This window comes from Amphibalanus amphitrite, unplaced genomic scaffold (genome assembly GCF_019059575.1).
Source record: "Amphibalanus amphitrite isolate SeventyFive unplaced genomic scaffold, NRLGWU_Aamphi_draft 001016F_arrow, whole genome shotgun sequence".
Taxonomy (NCBI): Eukaryota; Metazoa; Arthropoda; class Thecostraca; order Balanomorpha; family Balanidae; genus Amphibalanus; species Amphibalanus amphitrite.
In genome coordinates, this window is record NW_024882510.1 from 27596 (window position 1) to 42506 (window position 14911).

At 48.4% G+C, this 14911-nt stretch overlaps 2 protein-coding genes across 6 annotated transcripts in view; both read left to right on the top strand.

Moving 5' to 3' along the window:
* The window catches only part of LOC122369216 (growth hormone-inducible transmembrane protein-like), a 7889-nt gene extending 3833 nt beyond the window's left edge, over window positions 1-4056 (top strand). For all 5 annotated transcript variants that reach the window (XM_043343774.1, XM_043343776.1, XM_043343777.1 and 2 more), the window contains 6 exons: window positions 240-351; window positions 945-1086; window positions 1357-1532; window positions 2155-2276; window positions 2738-2909; window positions 3326-4056. In XM_043343774.1, coding sequence (XP_043199709.1) covers window positions 240-351; window positions 945-1086; window positions 1357-1532; window positions 2155-2276; window positions 2738-2909; window positions 3326-3410 — 809 coding nt within the window. In that variant the 3' untranslated portion in view covers window positions 3411-4056. The remainder of the gene's footprint in view (window positions 1-239; window positions 352-944; window positions 1087-1356; window positions 1533-2154; window positions 2277-2737; window positions 2910-3325) is intronic.
* Window positions 4057-10905: 6849 nt separating this feature from the next.
* On the top strand, window positions 10906-13969 carry LOC122369217 (DNA-directed RNA polymerase III subunit RPC4-like). Its single transcript, XM_043343780.1, has 7 exons — window positions 10906-10986; window positions 11226-11370; window positions 11586-11659; window positions 11947-12051; window positions 12340-12456; window positions 12871-13017; window positions 13288-13969. Exons 1-7 carry the CDS (start codon window positions 10936-10938, stop codon window positions 13414-13416), a joined length of 768 nt encoding a protein of 255 aa, XP_043199715.1. The 5' UTR covers window positions 10906-10935; the 3' UTR covers window positions 13417-13969.
* The last annotated feature ends 942 nt before the right edge of the window (window positions 13970-14911 follow it).

Consider the following 14911-nt stretch of genomic DNA (forward strand, 5'->3'; position numbering starts at 1 on the left):
TCTCAATGATACCAAAGAAGCTGTTTTGTACTTTTTGATATTGTGTTACCCTTTCCGCTGCTGTCCTGACGGTTTAGACTTTCGACTTTCCTCCCCTTATCGTTTGCGACTCAGAACCCAGAACCCGCGCCGCGCTGACCCTATAGCCTCATGCTCCCTCATTATCAGTCTGTCTCCAACCCCGATGTCCGCCCCACTCTCGTGACCCCCCCAGTAACCATCCCTCTTCTCTCCGGCAGCATTCACTGCCGGCCGGGGCCTGGTGGCCGGCGCCTCGGTGGTCGGTATCGGAGCTCTCTGCTATTACGGGGCCGGCCTCTCCAGCGAGATGGGCGCCATCGACCAGGCCGTGTGAGTGACTGTGACGTTGTACTGCATGTTTATAGGGTGCACCCTTATTTTGAAGTGTGCATACGTAATGTCGATGGTGCATCGCATGGATTTGGTTCACTCGTACTTCATTGCCATTTGCTCATTCATTCATTAACCCATTCATTTTTTCGTCGTCTTGAATTCATTTGTCACCGCCACTCATCGTCATTCATTCATTCATTCGTTCATTCATTCATTCATTCATTCATTCGTAGCCAATCATCATTTCTTTCCTTTTTCATTATCATTACCTACTCGTACTTCGTGAATACATTCATTCATATGTTATTGCGCATCCATTCCTCCGTCGTAAGTGTAAGTCAGTCGTTCATTTATGTACTGCAAGTCATTGCTCCATTCACGCTATCATCCACCCATTCATGCATTTAGCCATACATTTATCTATGAAAATTAGTGGATTTGATCTGACTGCCTAGTTTCACCACCCAGTGTCGCATAATCCCCAGTCAGCTTACCTTCCATTCCCTTACAGCCTTTGTGCTCAGTATATCCTCTCTCCACCCATGTGAGTCTGTGACCCCTATTTCACCTAACCTCCCGTTCCCTTGCAGCCTGTGGCCGCAGTACGTCCGTGATCGTGTCAAGGCCACCTACATGTACTTCGGCGCCAGTGTGGGCGTCACGGCGGCCTCGGCTGTGGCCATCTTCCGGTCGCCGGCCATGATGAGACTGGTCACCAAGAATAGCTGGCTGGTGAGTCAATATCATGGACATTTGACTGGGCTGCTGCGTCGTGCGAGGACTACGTGTGACTGAAGCGTACCTTTTTGCGCTAATCATCAGTTATGTTGTCATACTCTGTGAATCCCCTTGCCTTTCGACATACCCGTGTTGTCTGAATTTCTCAGCGTCCAATATTTATAACGTCCAGCATTCACCTTGACTAATGCTCGCGTCATCCAACTTATCGTTTCGTCCAACACTCGCAGCATCAAAAAAGTCACCCGTCTCGGTTTTTCACAGGCCATCGGCGCCTCGTTCGCTGCTATGATCGGCTCGGGAATGCTGGTCCGCTCCATCCCGTACCAGGAGGGTTTCGGCACCAAGCAGATGGCCTGGCTGCTGCACTGCGGCGTGATTGGCGCAGTGGTGGCGCCGCTGGCCATGCTCGGCGGCCCGCTGCTAATGAGGGCTGCCTGGTGAGTGAGCGGGAAACTGAGTGCTAGCGGTGATTATCCAAAGTGATAGATAGGTAAAGTAACGTTGAATCATTTTCTTGCCCAAATATGGCCGTTATGATGTTTTGAATAGCTGTGGAAACCATGATTTAATCAATCTCTTTTGGCACTGGCTTCATATACAGATTTTTGCAGCTGAACATATACATTTTTACAACGCATTTATCGTTTTGTGATCCCAATAACCCCCACATTACCTATCACTTATAATAATTACTCAGAAATCCCCAATTTATGGGCTCAATGAGGAGGTTAGCTCGACGTGACCTCTGTATGACCTGTATGTGACCTCTATGTCATCTCTGTGACCTCTATATGTCATCTCTGTGACCTCTATATGTCATCTCTGTGACCTCTGTCAGGTACACAATTGACTGCCGGCGTGGTGGGTGGCCTCTCCACAGTGGCTGTCTGTGTGACCTCTATATGACTCTATATGACCTCTGTGTGACCTCTATATGACCTCTATATGACCTCTGTGTGACCTCTGTCAGGTACACAGCCGGCGTGGTGGGCGGCCTCTCTACAGTGGCCGTCTGACCTCTCTGTGACCTCTGTATGACCTCTATATTACCTCTATCAGGTATACGGCCGGCGTGGTGGGCGGCCTCTCCACAGTGGCCGTCTGTGCTCCCAGTGAGAAGTTCCTCAATATGGGTGGTCCACTGGCCATCGGTTTCGGGGTGGTGTTTTGCGCTTCAATCGGTGAGTTAGGAGCAACCGCTGTGCTTAGATATTCTACTTTCATGAAACATAGTGCATGGTTCGTCCCGTCATATTGGTGTTTTTATCCTGTGTTTGTGAATGAGAGCGTTTTGAATTTAGCGCACTTCCGTTTTGAGAGCACATTTCAATTTTCGCGACACTTGCAGTGGAAATTATGAGTGAATAATTATTGCAAGGGGTTATCATTAATCATGAAACCCAGTACGCCCAAATAATCGCTGACCATCGGTGTTGCAATTCATAATTGAGGTGTATGAACTCACCATCTAAAGCCAACAGTTCTACCACGGAATATATAGTCTACGACATGAGGCCGTATGTCGACATGACAATGTCGCACACTGTATATTCCGTGGTTCTACTGACTGATCTAACTACGGGACATTATTCTGGTAGCTTATACCGCAGCGTCTCACAATTCCATTCCATTTGACCCACAGGCAGCATGTTCCTGCCGCCCACCACGGCCCTGGGTGCCGGAGTGTACTCGCTGGCAATGTACGGAGGACTGGTGCTCTTCAGTATGATGCTGCTGTATGACACCCAGAGGATCATTAAGAAGGCTGAGCACTATCCCATGATCGCCCAGAAGCCGTTCGACCCCATCAACGCGTGAGTGCCAGCTGATGTTGTTGTGGTTTGTAGGTGAAGGTGGAAGAAAATTTTTGTGAGGGCTGATGACTGAGGGTGATGGAATTTCAACTGTATTCGGTAGAAAAGTGGTGCTCTGACATTTTATTTTTTCATGCTCTTTTTGCTTTTATGTATTTTCGTTGAACTAGTTTTAACGTGGGACGAGGGAACTATTTTTCTATTAAAATAAAATTGCACCTTTTTCGGGAGTGCCTAAAAATTTGTATGCGTTTCAACGAAGTGAAGCCTTATTAATTTTTATTAATTTATAACTATGATATTATAATCTTTTTTATTTTTGTTTGGGATTTGTGGCTTTTGACATCGAAATTCATTGCTGTCTGTCTTTTTCTTAGCTTGCCGTTGACGTATTTTCCGTGTTGTTTATTTTTCAGTTCGGTGTCGATCTACCTGGACACGATCAACATCTTCATGAGGATTGCCATGATCCTCGCCGGCGGCGGTGGCCGGCGGAAGTGAGCCACGTGACTGAAAACTGAGCCGTGATTGGTGTGTGCTGGCCAATGGTGGAGACTGGAGAGTGATTGGCTGTGGCGCGCGAGGGGCGGGGCCAAGCCCGACTCTGGCTGCTCTCATTGGGCCGTCGGTGGCCGCCCGTGATCTGATTGGTGGAATCAAGGATATTCTACGCTCGTGATTGGCCGAGGACGAATTCTAATGTTACCTGCCGAGCGAAGATATAAGCGAACGAACGTTTGCGATGTTTTCTCAGTCCTTTGTGGCCCAGGAGAGTTAAATTGTATGTTGGTGGCTATGTAGCGGCAGCGGGTATCATAGCCTAGTCTCTCCCAGTAAAGAATTTGGCGTTTTATTCACTTGGCGTATTGGATTGTTCTGTTTGGCCACAGAACTGTAAGATATTGCCATTTAAGCCTAACAGCTTATCTTAGGTAGGAAGATGCAGAAGTTATTCGATCGATGCCTGCCAAGCCAAAGGGTTAAGCTATGCGATCGATGAGGAGCTAGTAATTAGTGTACTTGCTTTGTGTTACGGGGCTTCGAGTCAAATCGGCACACCAAGCTTCGTGTGCATCCCAGTGCAGTATGTGTATGAAGTGTTATGTTTGTGCTCGAGGATTTCCGAAATAAATTACCCAAAATCCGATATGGCGTTTGCTTGCGATCAGGCACTGACAGCGAGTGAGTCCTGCTCAGGGAATGGATCCATTCCTGTACCTGGTTCAATGGAGAAGAAACCAAAATTATGGCAGACAGGCAGGTAGCAGGTAGCATCGCCTTATTCCCTTTCCTGGCTTAGGAACGGAAGTATGGAAAAGAAGACACGTGGAAAGATCCGTCTCGACAGCTGGTCCGTAAGGACCAAGGTAAGGACATTTGGCTGATTGATTCCCTGGCCCCTCTCAGTTTCCTCATAAGGTTCATAGAAGTTTTTTTTCCCGTTTGCCTCCCTGTTATTGACGAATTGCATTATTTTCTTCGCACAATCACGTAGATAATTCCCTTTCAAACTTAAAGGAATTTGGTAGCATATGGCTATTCGGAATTGTTTCGTATGTGGCGTGAAAGTTTCTATTATGGAGTGTATCCCACGGGGCCGTGATTTTTTTTCAGAACATTGGGCCGCATTTAAAACGTGTTGGTTTTTTGTTTCCTGCTGGTAATTTCGTCGGGTCGGCTTGAAATATTATATTCAGGTAAATTTGCTTATTTTTCTTAAAGGATACTGCGGAATATCCAAACGGCAAACGAGTGAAACCACTGCTATAGAAACGGCGAAACGTGGTGCAACTCCGAGTTGTTCTGAAACGCCACGGCAACTCCCTTGGCAAATCCTACCTATTGCTCTCATTGATCTGTTGGGTGTACTCTTTAAATGGCCTTTTTATGAATGGATCAATTCTAACAATGATTTTGATGTTAAGACTGTTCGGTAAAGTATGTCGTGTGTATGTTCTGCATTTCCGTGCTTCCGCCCGTAGGACTTCCTTTATATTGTTTTCTTCAGTTTTCCAGAATTTCTGGGAACTAACTATTGTATGCTTTCATAAGAATGATATCTAGCGAGCAGCTCACTGCTTGCTAGATATCAATTAGCAGATAGAATTGCGAGCTCTATGCCAGCAAGCGTAGGTACAGTCACCAGCACTTGCTACTAATCACCTCGTTTTTGTTCAGTAGTTTGAAGACCGATCAATTCTCAGTCGCGCAAGATACGTCAAACGATCCGTTTGGTCATCCGATTTTCGAATATCTAACTTGTTTTTGTATATTCGAAGCATTTTGGGATTGGGAGCCAAAAAACCTCTTTTCTGCCCTAAAGTGTGCCCCAAGAAGTCGTAGAACCTAGCCCCGCCTCTGATCCACAGACCACTAGTGCCATCTCTTGTCAGCCGAACAAACCGCAGAAGTAAATAATGTCACGTGACCTTTGCACACGCTACAATTACTACGCAGCTGTAGTTGGGGAAGCGGGGCGGAGGCGTGGAGAGGGACGCGATCGGTCGGCTGGGGTCAGGTCGCCGAGGTCAGAGGTCATCCGCCGGAGGGTGTTTGAGCGGTTGGGCCGTGTGGGCTGGGGCCTGCGGAGTGGGGGGGCGCTTGGACCTGTATGGAAACAAGTCCTACAACGCTATGGCAGTCGAGAATATTGTGAGGAGAGAGAGAGAGAGAGAGAGAGAGAGAGAGAGAGAGAGAGAGAGAGAGAGAGAGCGAGAGAGCGAGAGAGCGAGAGAGAGAGAGAGCGAGAGAGCGAGAGAGCGAGAGAGCGAGAGAGCGAGAGAGCGAGAGAGCGAGAGAGCGAGAGAGAGAGAGAGAGAGAGAGAGAGAGAGAGAGAGAGAGAGAGAGAGAGAGAGAGAGAGAGAGAGAGAGAGAGAGAGAGAGAGAGAGAGAGAGAGAGAGAGAGAGAGAGAGCTAAGAAAGACTGGAGGGAAGGGATAAGGACGGGAGAAGAGATAAGAGTAAGGGATAAGAGTCGGGAGAAGAGAAAAGAGAGACAGAAAAGGATAACCAGAGAGGGTAAAATGAGAAAGAGGACAATTGGTAAATCAGCGAGAGGGAGCGAGAGAGGAAATATTTCGTTGTGTCAGCTTGTTTCACATGTAAAATGTAAATTTTCTTTCCATCATCACAGCTTCGGATTGCAAATTAAATCATAGCATCCTCATGATAAACCCACGCTGACGGGATTGGGACGTTTTTATGGTCGTCGTTGGGAGCTCGCCACTAATGACAACATAGTCACATAGGCGGCGGAACGGGGAGGGCACCGGGGCACCGTCTCCCCCTTTGATTTTGGCATTTTAACATTAGCCCTATGGGCGTTGCATGGAAAGAATGGGACCAAAAGTCGGCAGTGCTCCCCCCCTTAATTGAAGGTGTTCCACCGCATACTGAATGGGGATGATGTTGAGGGTTTAGCAAATTCATAAAAGAGATGCTTTTTTTGCACAACCTATTAAACATTTTTTTACGTTTGCTATGAAAATGTTAGGCCCAGTTCCTTCAAGATCAGGTCCACGACTCCACAGCTTACAACAGGAGCTAGCTAACATAACAATTAACCCGCGCCGTGTTGGTGGCATGAACTTTCCGTTGAGTGCCTGGGGGGGGGGGCGTTTCACGCCCCTCCGTCTAACTCGGCTCCTGGACCACGTAGCGACACGCGGTATGCGGCAATCGAAAGAGCGTTAAAAATAAGGAGGAAAACACTTCGGTCACCTATCCGTGCTTCTATCCTCAGGATACTGAAGTCCTTCTCCTCCGAGCCGCAACCCTCCTCCGGGCTGGACAGGCAACTTTATCTCATGCGGGCTGCTCCCTTGGAGCGGCACCGCTGCTCCTGAGGGAGCGCACCCCGTAGCCGGGTGCAGTGAGTGCCTTGGGGCTGGGTGGCCTGTCCTCTGGACGGGCTCAGCCCCGGCGACTCTCTAGGATGCCTGCCCAGACCAATGTCTCCCCCTAATTCCTATCATCCTTCCGGCTCTGCAATGGTCTTGTCGACCGAAAGGGCCTAACCCAACAAAACAAACAAACAAACAAACACTTCGGTCATTTTAAGGTCAGGGCAAAGGTCAGGTCACCAGGGTTCAGCAAAGGTCAAATTTTGTTGATTACAACGATTTTGAACACCCGGCGTCTAACTCGGGAACCAATAGAGCTACAGCGCCGCGGAAAAGCGCATTCGATAGCTCTTTTAACGCTCTTTAGCCAAAATGTCCTCAAATTTGGCCTCAGATCAACGGTTTAGCCCCTAGAGGGCACCGTTCTGATTGACCTCAGATTTGACCTCAGATCAACGGTGTTTTCACCGCTCTAGCACGTCTCTGTCAAAAGTAAAAAACTGCTGAAGACCTTTTATGTCCTAAAATGACCTCAGGAGCACACACAGGGGTCCCAGGTGCAATTTTCCGATTCAGTGTGTCATGTTTACCTATGGACCGATGTTTGAGAGAGTGTAGAACGAAAGTCCAAAAGAGGTGCATTTCAATTTTCTCCCATTGACTTACCTATACCTAATGGAGCAGTCGCAAAATTGACCTGACCTTAGGTCACATACATAAAAAAATCCGAGATATCCATTTTATGCATACTGTTAGCCTGTTACCCTAAGCAATTACTGACAGTTTCAAAGTGATCACTCTGTCGGTGTAGCTCCAGCGAGCTGTCGAACTTTTTCTGAGGTAAGGTCACTTGACGTTACCTAGTGACCTGACCTTGAATGACCGGGGTCTGAAATTTTCATAACAAGTGCGAAAAAGATGTCAGAACAGGTGTATGTAAAACAGCGGCGCTACGCGTCGCCATTTTTGAGATACCTATTCGCGAAAAACCTGAGGAGGGGGCGTAAAAACGCCCCCCTCTCCCCAGCGCGGCGCGGGTGGTCGACATAACATTAGCGACTCGGACTGAACAAATGCCTTTAACATTTCAACGGTTGAATGAAGGTGAGAGGATTGAGGAAGGCTTGTATCGGATTTTTCTTCTGTTTGTCGGTAGTTTAGGTTGAAGTCAATTTCGCGAGCTGTCCATAAAATCATTCAAGAGTGAAAATTCAGCTGCACATCGTTCGGGTCAAAGAAATACCAAACATTCTCAAATCTTATTTTTCGTCATCTTCAAAACTGTAAGCGTGACAGCTGTTCCTGCTAAACCTTTTATTGGGTCGAAAATGACAGAACATGACATCACTCTGACGTCATTTGTGACTACTGTTCATAAGAGCTCTGGAAAAATTTGGTCACAAGGTGTAAAAATGATGCCCGGAAGCGTCTTGAAAGTTTGGTGGCGACATTTGCTATACTTTAGAAGATATCGACTGAAAAGGAGAGAGGGTGCCGTTTCGCGCCGCCCTTTCCCCTCCCCCCTCAACGGGGCTCGAGGCTTTCAGTTGCTGCTCTCACAGAAATCTTGGTTATATTACAACGTAGTGGAATTGCAAGTGGCAGTATAAGCTTCCTGCCAGCGCCGGACCAGAGTTTAAGCATGCAGGCTGAATTTTAACATTTAACTTTTGAATTTTTTAACCGTTGAGCTTTTTAGAAGCTGTATGAACTGGTCAGCTCCATTTTGGTCCATCACAGCGGGTATGTCATTTGTCAACCAAAATCGAATTAAAAACTTTTATTTGGTCTGGTTACCTACCTCGCCAACTTCTTAACTGAATCGTTTAGTAGCTTTTGATTGGGCACTGCCCACGTTGTCTTTCTAGCTTTTCGTGTCATAGACACTGTCTATGACACGAAAAGAGGCTGCTGACATCGCTTGTCGCGGTCGGATAATACCAATCCACGTCCCAGTGGCTGCTCGATCGCACTTTCCCTGGCTCACCTCTCCCACCATGCTAGACTTTGCTCGGCACAGCCATCGCCTCAGTGCCTCGGGCGGTGACCCGTTCAAAGGGGCTCACAATTCGTATGGTGCCGTGGCTCTCAAACCAATACCTACAGAACAGTGAAACGCACAGGCTCACTTTCCATATAAGGCGAACGGCTGATTCTGGCGCCAGGGCTTCATTCATGCTAAGGCGCCCAATCACAGCGCCGCATTTCAGTTAGTGTCGGGCGCAAAAGCTACTATGCTCCACCCCTCCATCACGTGACCCTGCCCTCACGTGGCCTCAGTCACGTGGTGTTTCCATTTCTTGGCGCATGGCGGCGCTAGTCTCGCAGGGGCGGTGGTAGCTTGCTCCCCCGCCGTCCGGGGGTGATGGGTAGCAACTGCTGGTGACTGTACAACTTTGCTTTTTAAACTTAATTATTTGTTTTGTTATATAATCGGCAATAAATAATGAAAAATAAAATAATAATTATCAGTTACCTACATCAGTTGGATTTACAAATTACATGTGGCGTAGGCTGTAGTGTGCCACCAAGAGCATCAGCATTTGTCTTATCAACAACAACTCCTGCAAGCACACATTCCATATAAAATCAAAATTCTGAACTTAATTTTAGCACAGGAAATCCTGACAATGACTATCTGGCAGTTCCTGGAGTGAACATCCATGCCTTCCTTGACTGAATGTGTGTGACCCACAGTGTAGCCGACACAGTGTATTTCTGTATTTTCTATCAACCGAACTTGATCTGTGTACTGATTTCCCTCAAAACCTGACAAGACGCAGGACGAGTGTAATTTCCTAAAGTATAATGCATGGTGTAGCTTCACAGGGCCTTCACTACTGGGAGTCCAACACCGGCTTAGTGAGGTTGACTAGAACAAACGCTGACTACACCTCGCTGACTAGTTTCTCCACTCCACAGGTCATGGCCGGTGAGAGCGACGGTCCCGGCGGCGCCACGGGCGGAGCCAGCTCCGGCGCCGAGGGAGGCTCGGCACCGGTCCGACCGCGCCCCTCCCCGGCGCGCCTGCCGTCCATACGACCTCCCCGCGACCTGACCCTGGCCTCGGCACTGCGACCGGCGCTCCTGCACGCCACCAAAAGCAAGAGGGTGTTTGTGCCGAATCTGGATGTGAAGCGAGAGAAGCATGATGAAAAGGGGTGAGTACTGGGTGGGCAGATGAAGAATATTTGTGCAATGAATTGTGCCAAAGTTCTATTACCTACTTCCTATAAGTAACGTCAAACTAGACTCGTCGTTGGAACATTGGAGTGACACACGTCATACAACCAGTTTTTTGAAACTGTTCGTAGTTGAAAGTTTTGCGATTTGTGCCAGGTGAATAACATAAACCATACTAATTCTCTTACCAGCTCTGGAGCGCTGTTATTCACCACGTGAATTGTGAGGTGATAATCTGTAACCCTACCCCCACCCTTTCACTATTACTCTGACTTTACTTGTTATGACCTGTTAACCCAACCTGACCCTCTCATGACCTGTGAGCCTGACCTGTGAACCCAACCTGACCTCTCTGTGACCCTCGGACCCCCAGGCGGGACAGTGACCGGCGGGGCGGCCGCGGGGACCGCCGTAAGGACGGAAGAGGTCGCGGTAGGGACGGACGGGGCAGGGGCGGCAGAGATGGAGGAGAGAGAAGGCGAGACAGGCCGGAACTCGTGCAGATGTCCGGGTCGGTGTTCGGCGAAGGTGAGACGATCGAAGAAAGAGGGATAGGGGGAGTGAAATGGATTTGAGACGTTGTGAGTTAGAAGTAATTATATGGGAGATGACATGGGGAATGATTGATAGTTTGAAGTTGCTTTGCTTTTTAATTTTTTTTTTATAAGTAGGTTTCAAGGCTGTTATAAGTTGCTTGGCTGAATAGAATAAGGTCAAATTATTTTACCGAAAGCGCGAAAGCTTTGACTTAGCTCGACTGCGAAACCAGATTTATAGAAGAGCATGCTGAGGCGCCTGTCAAGTATTTACCATGTGTTATTCGTCGATTTTTATCATCTTACCTGCTGTCGCTCGTTATTTCCCAGGTATCGCCGCCCCAGAGAAACGGCCCAGCACTGGTGGCGGTGCCTTTGGCGGCTTTGGAGGAGGCGGCGGCGGCGGGGGCGGTGGAGGGGGAGGCGGGGGCGGCGGAGGGGGAGGTGGGGAGAAAGACTCTGCGATGACGATGCCGGTGTTCGGCGGAAATAAGAAGGTCGACAAAGAAGAGGAGGTGAGTCATAGCTGACTTCTTTGGTTCTACTGTTTTGCAGTGCCTATTTTAGGAGATTCGCATTTGAGTTTTTGTCGTGTCTATTTTCGGAGATTCGCATCGTCAACCTTAACTTACCACGCTGCTTTAGGATGTACTTTTCCTGCATTGCGTAGTGCGTACAGTCTTCAATATACCTCAAAGCTCCCTCTGTACCACCGGTCACCGGATGTAACCCACTTCCGGTTGTGCGCGCGCAGGAGCGGAAGCTGGCAGCGCTGTTGAAGGATAACTTCATTGACGACGACGGCGAGGAGGATGCAGCTGATGAGATGGCTCCCGTTCGGCTGCCGCTCATATCTTCGGCATCGGCCGGCTCCTCCTACCTCACCGATGACGTCAAAGGTGGGCCGCCGCGTCAAATGACGTCACAAGGGAGACTCTGCGTCAAATTACGTCAGTGGTGGATTGCGGGATAAATTTACATATCAGGGTCGATAAAGTAAGAGAGTAATCTGTCTGGCAGTGCCTGATGCATCAATAGTAAGAGGCTTCCTATGTGAAGGATATGCTGCGTGTCAAGTTATTAGGCACTGACCGGAAGTACGTCATTTTCGCAGTGAAATGCGGCGACGAGGATGAGGACGACAACGTACACTCGTACATGAAGCGCAAACTGCAGATCTCCGATAAGGTAAGGTGGCAGTGCTGTCAGCTTCGGAACTCGTACTCTGCTCACAAGCTTTCGGTTGGTTTTCGATAAACAGCGTTTTAGCGAGTTTTAACTCGTTTGCAGTGGTACGATTTCGATACATACGATCGGGTGCATACGATCGTCATGTGATTTGCCATCCTAATGCATTCATTAGAGTATTTGGTGTGTAAACAACTGCAATGTAAGTGTAATGCTGATCCAGTATATACCCGCTTCATCCCATGTATTGCCTTGTATCATCCTGACTCCGTTTCTATCTCCCCCAGAAAATGGACTTGGAACGTAAGCTGGCGGCCGCCCGACGCCGGGAAACCGACCTGCCTGTAGCCGCCATGTTAAAGGAAGGCCGCAAGGATCTCGTATTCTTCCAGGTAGGATGAGGGCAAGACCCTCCTGTAGGCGTGCGCTTTGCATATAGATGACTTGTATAACTGGGGCCTTAAGACTGGGTGTGGAATGCGGTGTTGGGCAGTGTGGCAGCCTGTTATACGCAAAAATTGTCCATGCTAAGCGGTGGGCTCTCCAGCATATTTACTGGTATTGCTGAACACTTTGATGGCATTTTTATGTCGCAAAATAGATTGTGCTTCATCGTTGCATATTTTATGTTCAGCCTTCTTAGGGAAATCAATTTAAATCCTGTTGCACCGCCGTTTCAGTTTCCGGACTGTCTGCCGGTGCTGACCTCTAACGATGACGATGTGAAGCTCAAGCCCAAGAAGGAGCCATCGGCATCAGCTGCCGCCACCACCAACGGCGTCCAGGCGGATACCAAGGTGGGCATTGTATTTGTATTTGTAGAAGCCGATTACAGTGCACACTGCACATGCACTGCAGCCCGTTTACATACAGTGACGGTTAAATAATCCCCTAGGCCCTATCCTGTTTTTTTTTCTGCATGCAATTGATACATCTTGGCAGTTAAAAACGCTGATTTTCGTGTGTTTGATAGTCATCTGTTTTGTATCGATTTATTATTGATAGAATTGCGATAAAATTAATATAGTATTGCGCCTCATATTGATATTGTTTTTCGTTTTTATGTAGGTATTTTATCAATTCAATTTGCTACCGACGTGTATGCTTTTGACTGTACACATGTGACATGTGGCTTTGTTCCATGTGTCTTTATGTGTCAGGAAGCACGCTGGTATCCACCTGTGACCTCGTGTTGACCTCTGACCCGGCAGGCGCCCAACCCTGAGCTGGTGACCTTCAGTGACCTGCCCGAGGGTCAGGTCGGCCGCCTCCAGATTCTGAAGTCGGGCAGGGCTCGCCTGCTTCTAGGGGACCACGTCCTTGAGCTAGACGCCGGCACCCAGGTCAAATTCCTTCAGGTAAGAACTTACAACGAGCTACTACAATGTTTGCAGTTGTTAATAGTTAGAAACTCAACCCTAGAAACCATATGGGGCTTAACCACGCTCTTAATGTTTGGCATCGTGAGGAACCTGTTCAATGTTCATGACAAGGATTACCCAAGGCTGTAAGGCATATGGGCTAAACAATAGTCAAACTCTCTTTCCATATATTGAATACAAACTACAACTCAGTCCCATTATAACCCCGCCCATTTAACACCCCCCCCTCCCCCTCCCCTCGCGCAGGAGGCAGCCTCGGTGTCCACCAGTGCAGACGGCTCTTCTGGCAGCGTGTCGGTGTTAGGGCACATCCGACACCGAGTGGTGGCCTCCCCCGCCTGGGACACCCTCATACACAGGGATGCTAACCGATGACGGCATCTGAAGAGCGGCTAGGGAATCATGCGGGTGTGGAGGGTGTCTCTGTCTTCACTCTTCATGGAGAGGCGTCTTTAATGGGCGTCGGAAATGGGCGTATGTGTTACGGTGCCCATCTTGGAGACGTTGATATTGGCGGGACGTCTAAGATGCTGTGAAGGTGCTGATGTAGGCAGGGCGCTAGTGTTAGAAGGACTCACGTGAGAAAGACGCCCATGTGAGAAGGACGCCCATGTAAGAAAGACGCCAATGTGAGCTGGACACAGACAATGTGAGATGGAGATGAGCTCTGGTGTGCAATACACAGGGTCGCTGTGCAGTAGCAGCTGCGTGTCCCCGTACTCTCAGCAACCCTCACAGGGAACAACGATAAGCGGTCGGAGAGCACGCACAGAAAACCTCAGCTGCTCTTGTATAGGGACCGGCAGTCGATATCAATGTTATCGGTTGTTACTGGACAGGAGAGACGGCTGGATTTGGGGTTCGTGCACAGAAGCAACTGCGGGTCCCCGTACAGCACAGACTGCACTTGTTTCAATACACCGTTGTTTCTGTTATGTTCTTTTACAGGTGGCGGCCAAAATCCATCTCCATTGTTTCATATGAGTCATCGACCTATATAAACGCCCAACTACAGGGTGTCCCAGAAGTCTTGAAGCTTTTTTATTTTTGGCGTGTGACCTGGCTATGCTACCGATTAAGGCAAATGACGCCTCAAACGAAAGAGAATGAACTGAAATTTTGTATTTTCATGCGTAGAGCACCACTTTAGTCGGGTGGCCCCCATTGTGAGTCGCACAAGATTGAGCACTGGTCAGCTTCAGAGCCTTATTTCATGAAGCGAGCCAGCCGCCAGGAAACAGAGTATTGGATCTCCGAGAAAACATTAGCAACATAATGATTTACAGATCAGAAAGTCTCCTGACGTGTTTGCACGCATCCGTTACGGAAATAAGGCTCAGCTGCAGCACGCTAAGCAACAGCCCGTTGTAATCCTTTAATTCGTCGCATTATTATGGGGCTAAAACAAATATCAACCCGTCGGAAATATATGTCGCTAATATTATGTCCCTCGTTTCAGGGAATAAGACAAGAAACAAGAAACTGACAAGAAACGGGCATGGCAACACCGGTGTTTCGCAAACCGGGCGATCTTGGCGGCAGCGAAGAACGTGATCTCTCGTACTCAATCTTGTGCGACTCACAACGGGGGCCACCTGACTAAAGTGGTGCTCTATACGCATGAAAATACAAAATTTCAGTTCTTTCTATTTCGTTTGCGGCATGATTCGGCATAGCAAGGTCACACGACAAAAATAAAAAAGCTTCAAGACTTCTGGGACACCCTGTAGGTCAATGGCCTGGTTAATTGAAGAGATCTAGGTTCAAAAAGAGGTGTGATCGTACCTAGTCGAGGGGCAAAACCACCGATATTTCCTAATCCGTGATCTCCGACGCGGCTTATCGGCACCTGGCAAAACATCACTTGGCG

Bases quoted from the DNA above. Each gene is read 5' to 3' on its own strand.
- LOC122369217 (XM_043343780.1), top strand. From the start codon at position 10,936: ATGACGATGCCGGTGTTCGGCGGAAATAAGAAGGTCGACAAAGAAGAG. The intron at 10,987-11,225 runs GTGAGTCATAGC...GTGCGCGCGCAG, and splicing joins AGGTCGACAAAGAAGAGGAG to GAGCGGAAGCTGGCAGCGCT. The intron at 11,371-11,585 runs GTGGGCCGCCGC...TCATTTTCGCAG, and splicing joins CCTCACCGATGACGTCAAAG to TGAAATGCGGCGACGAGGAT.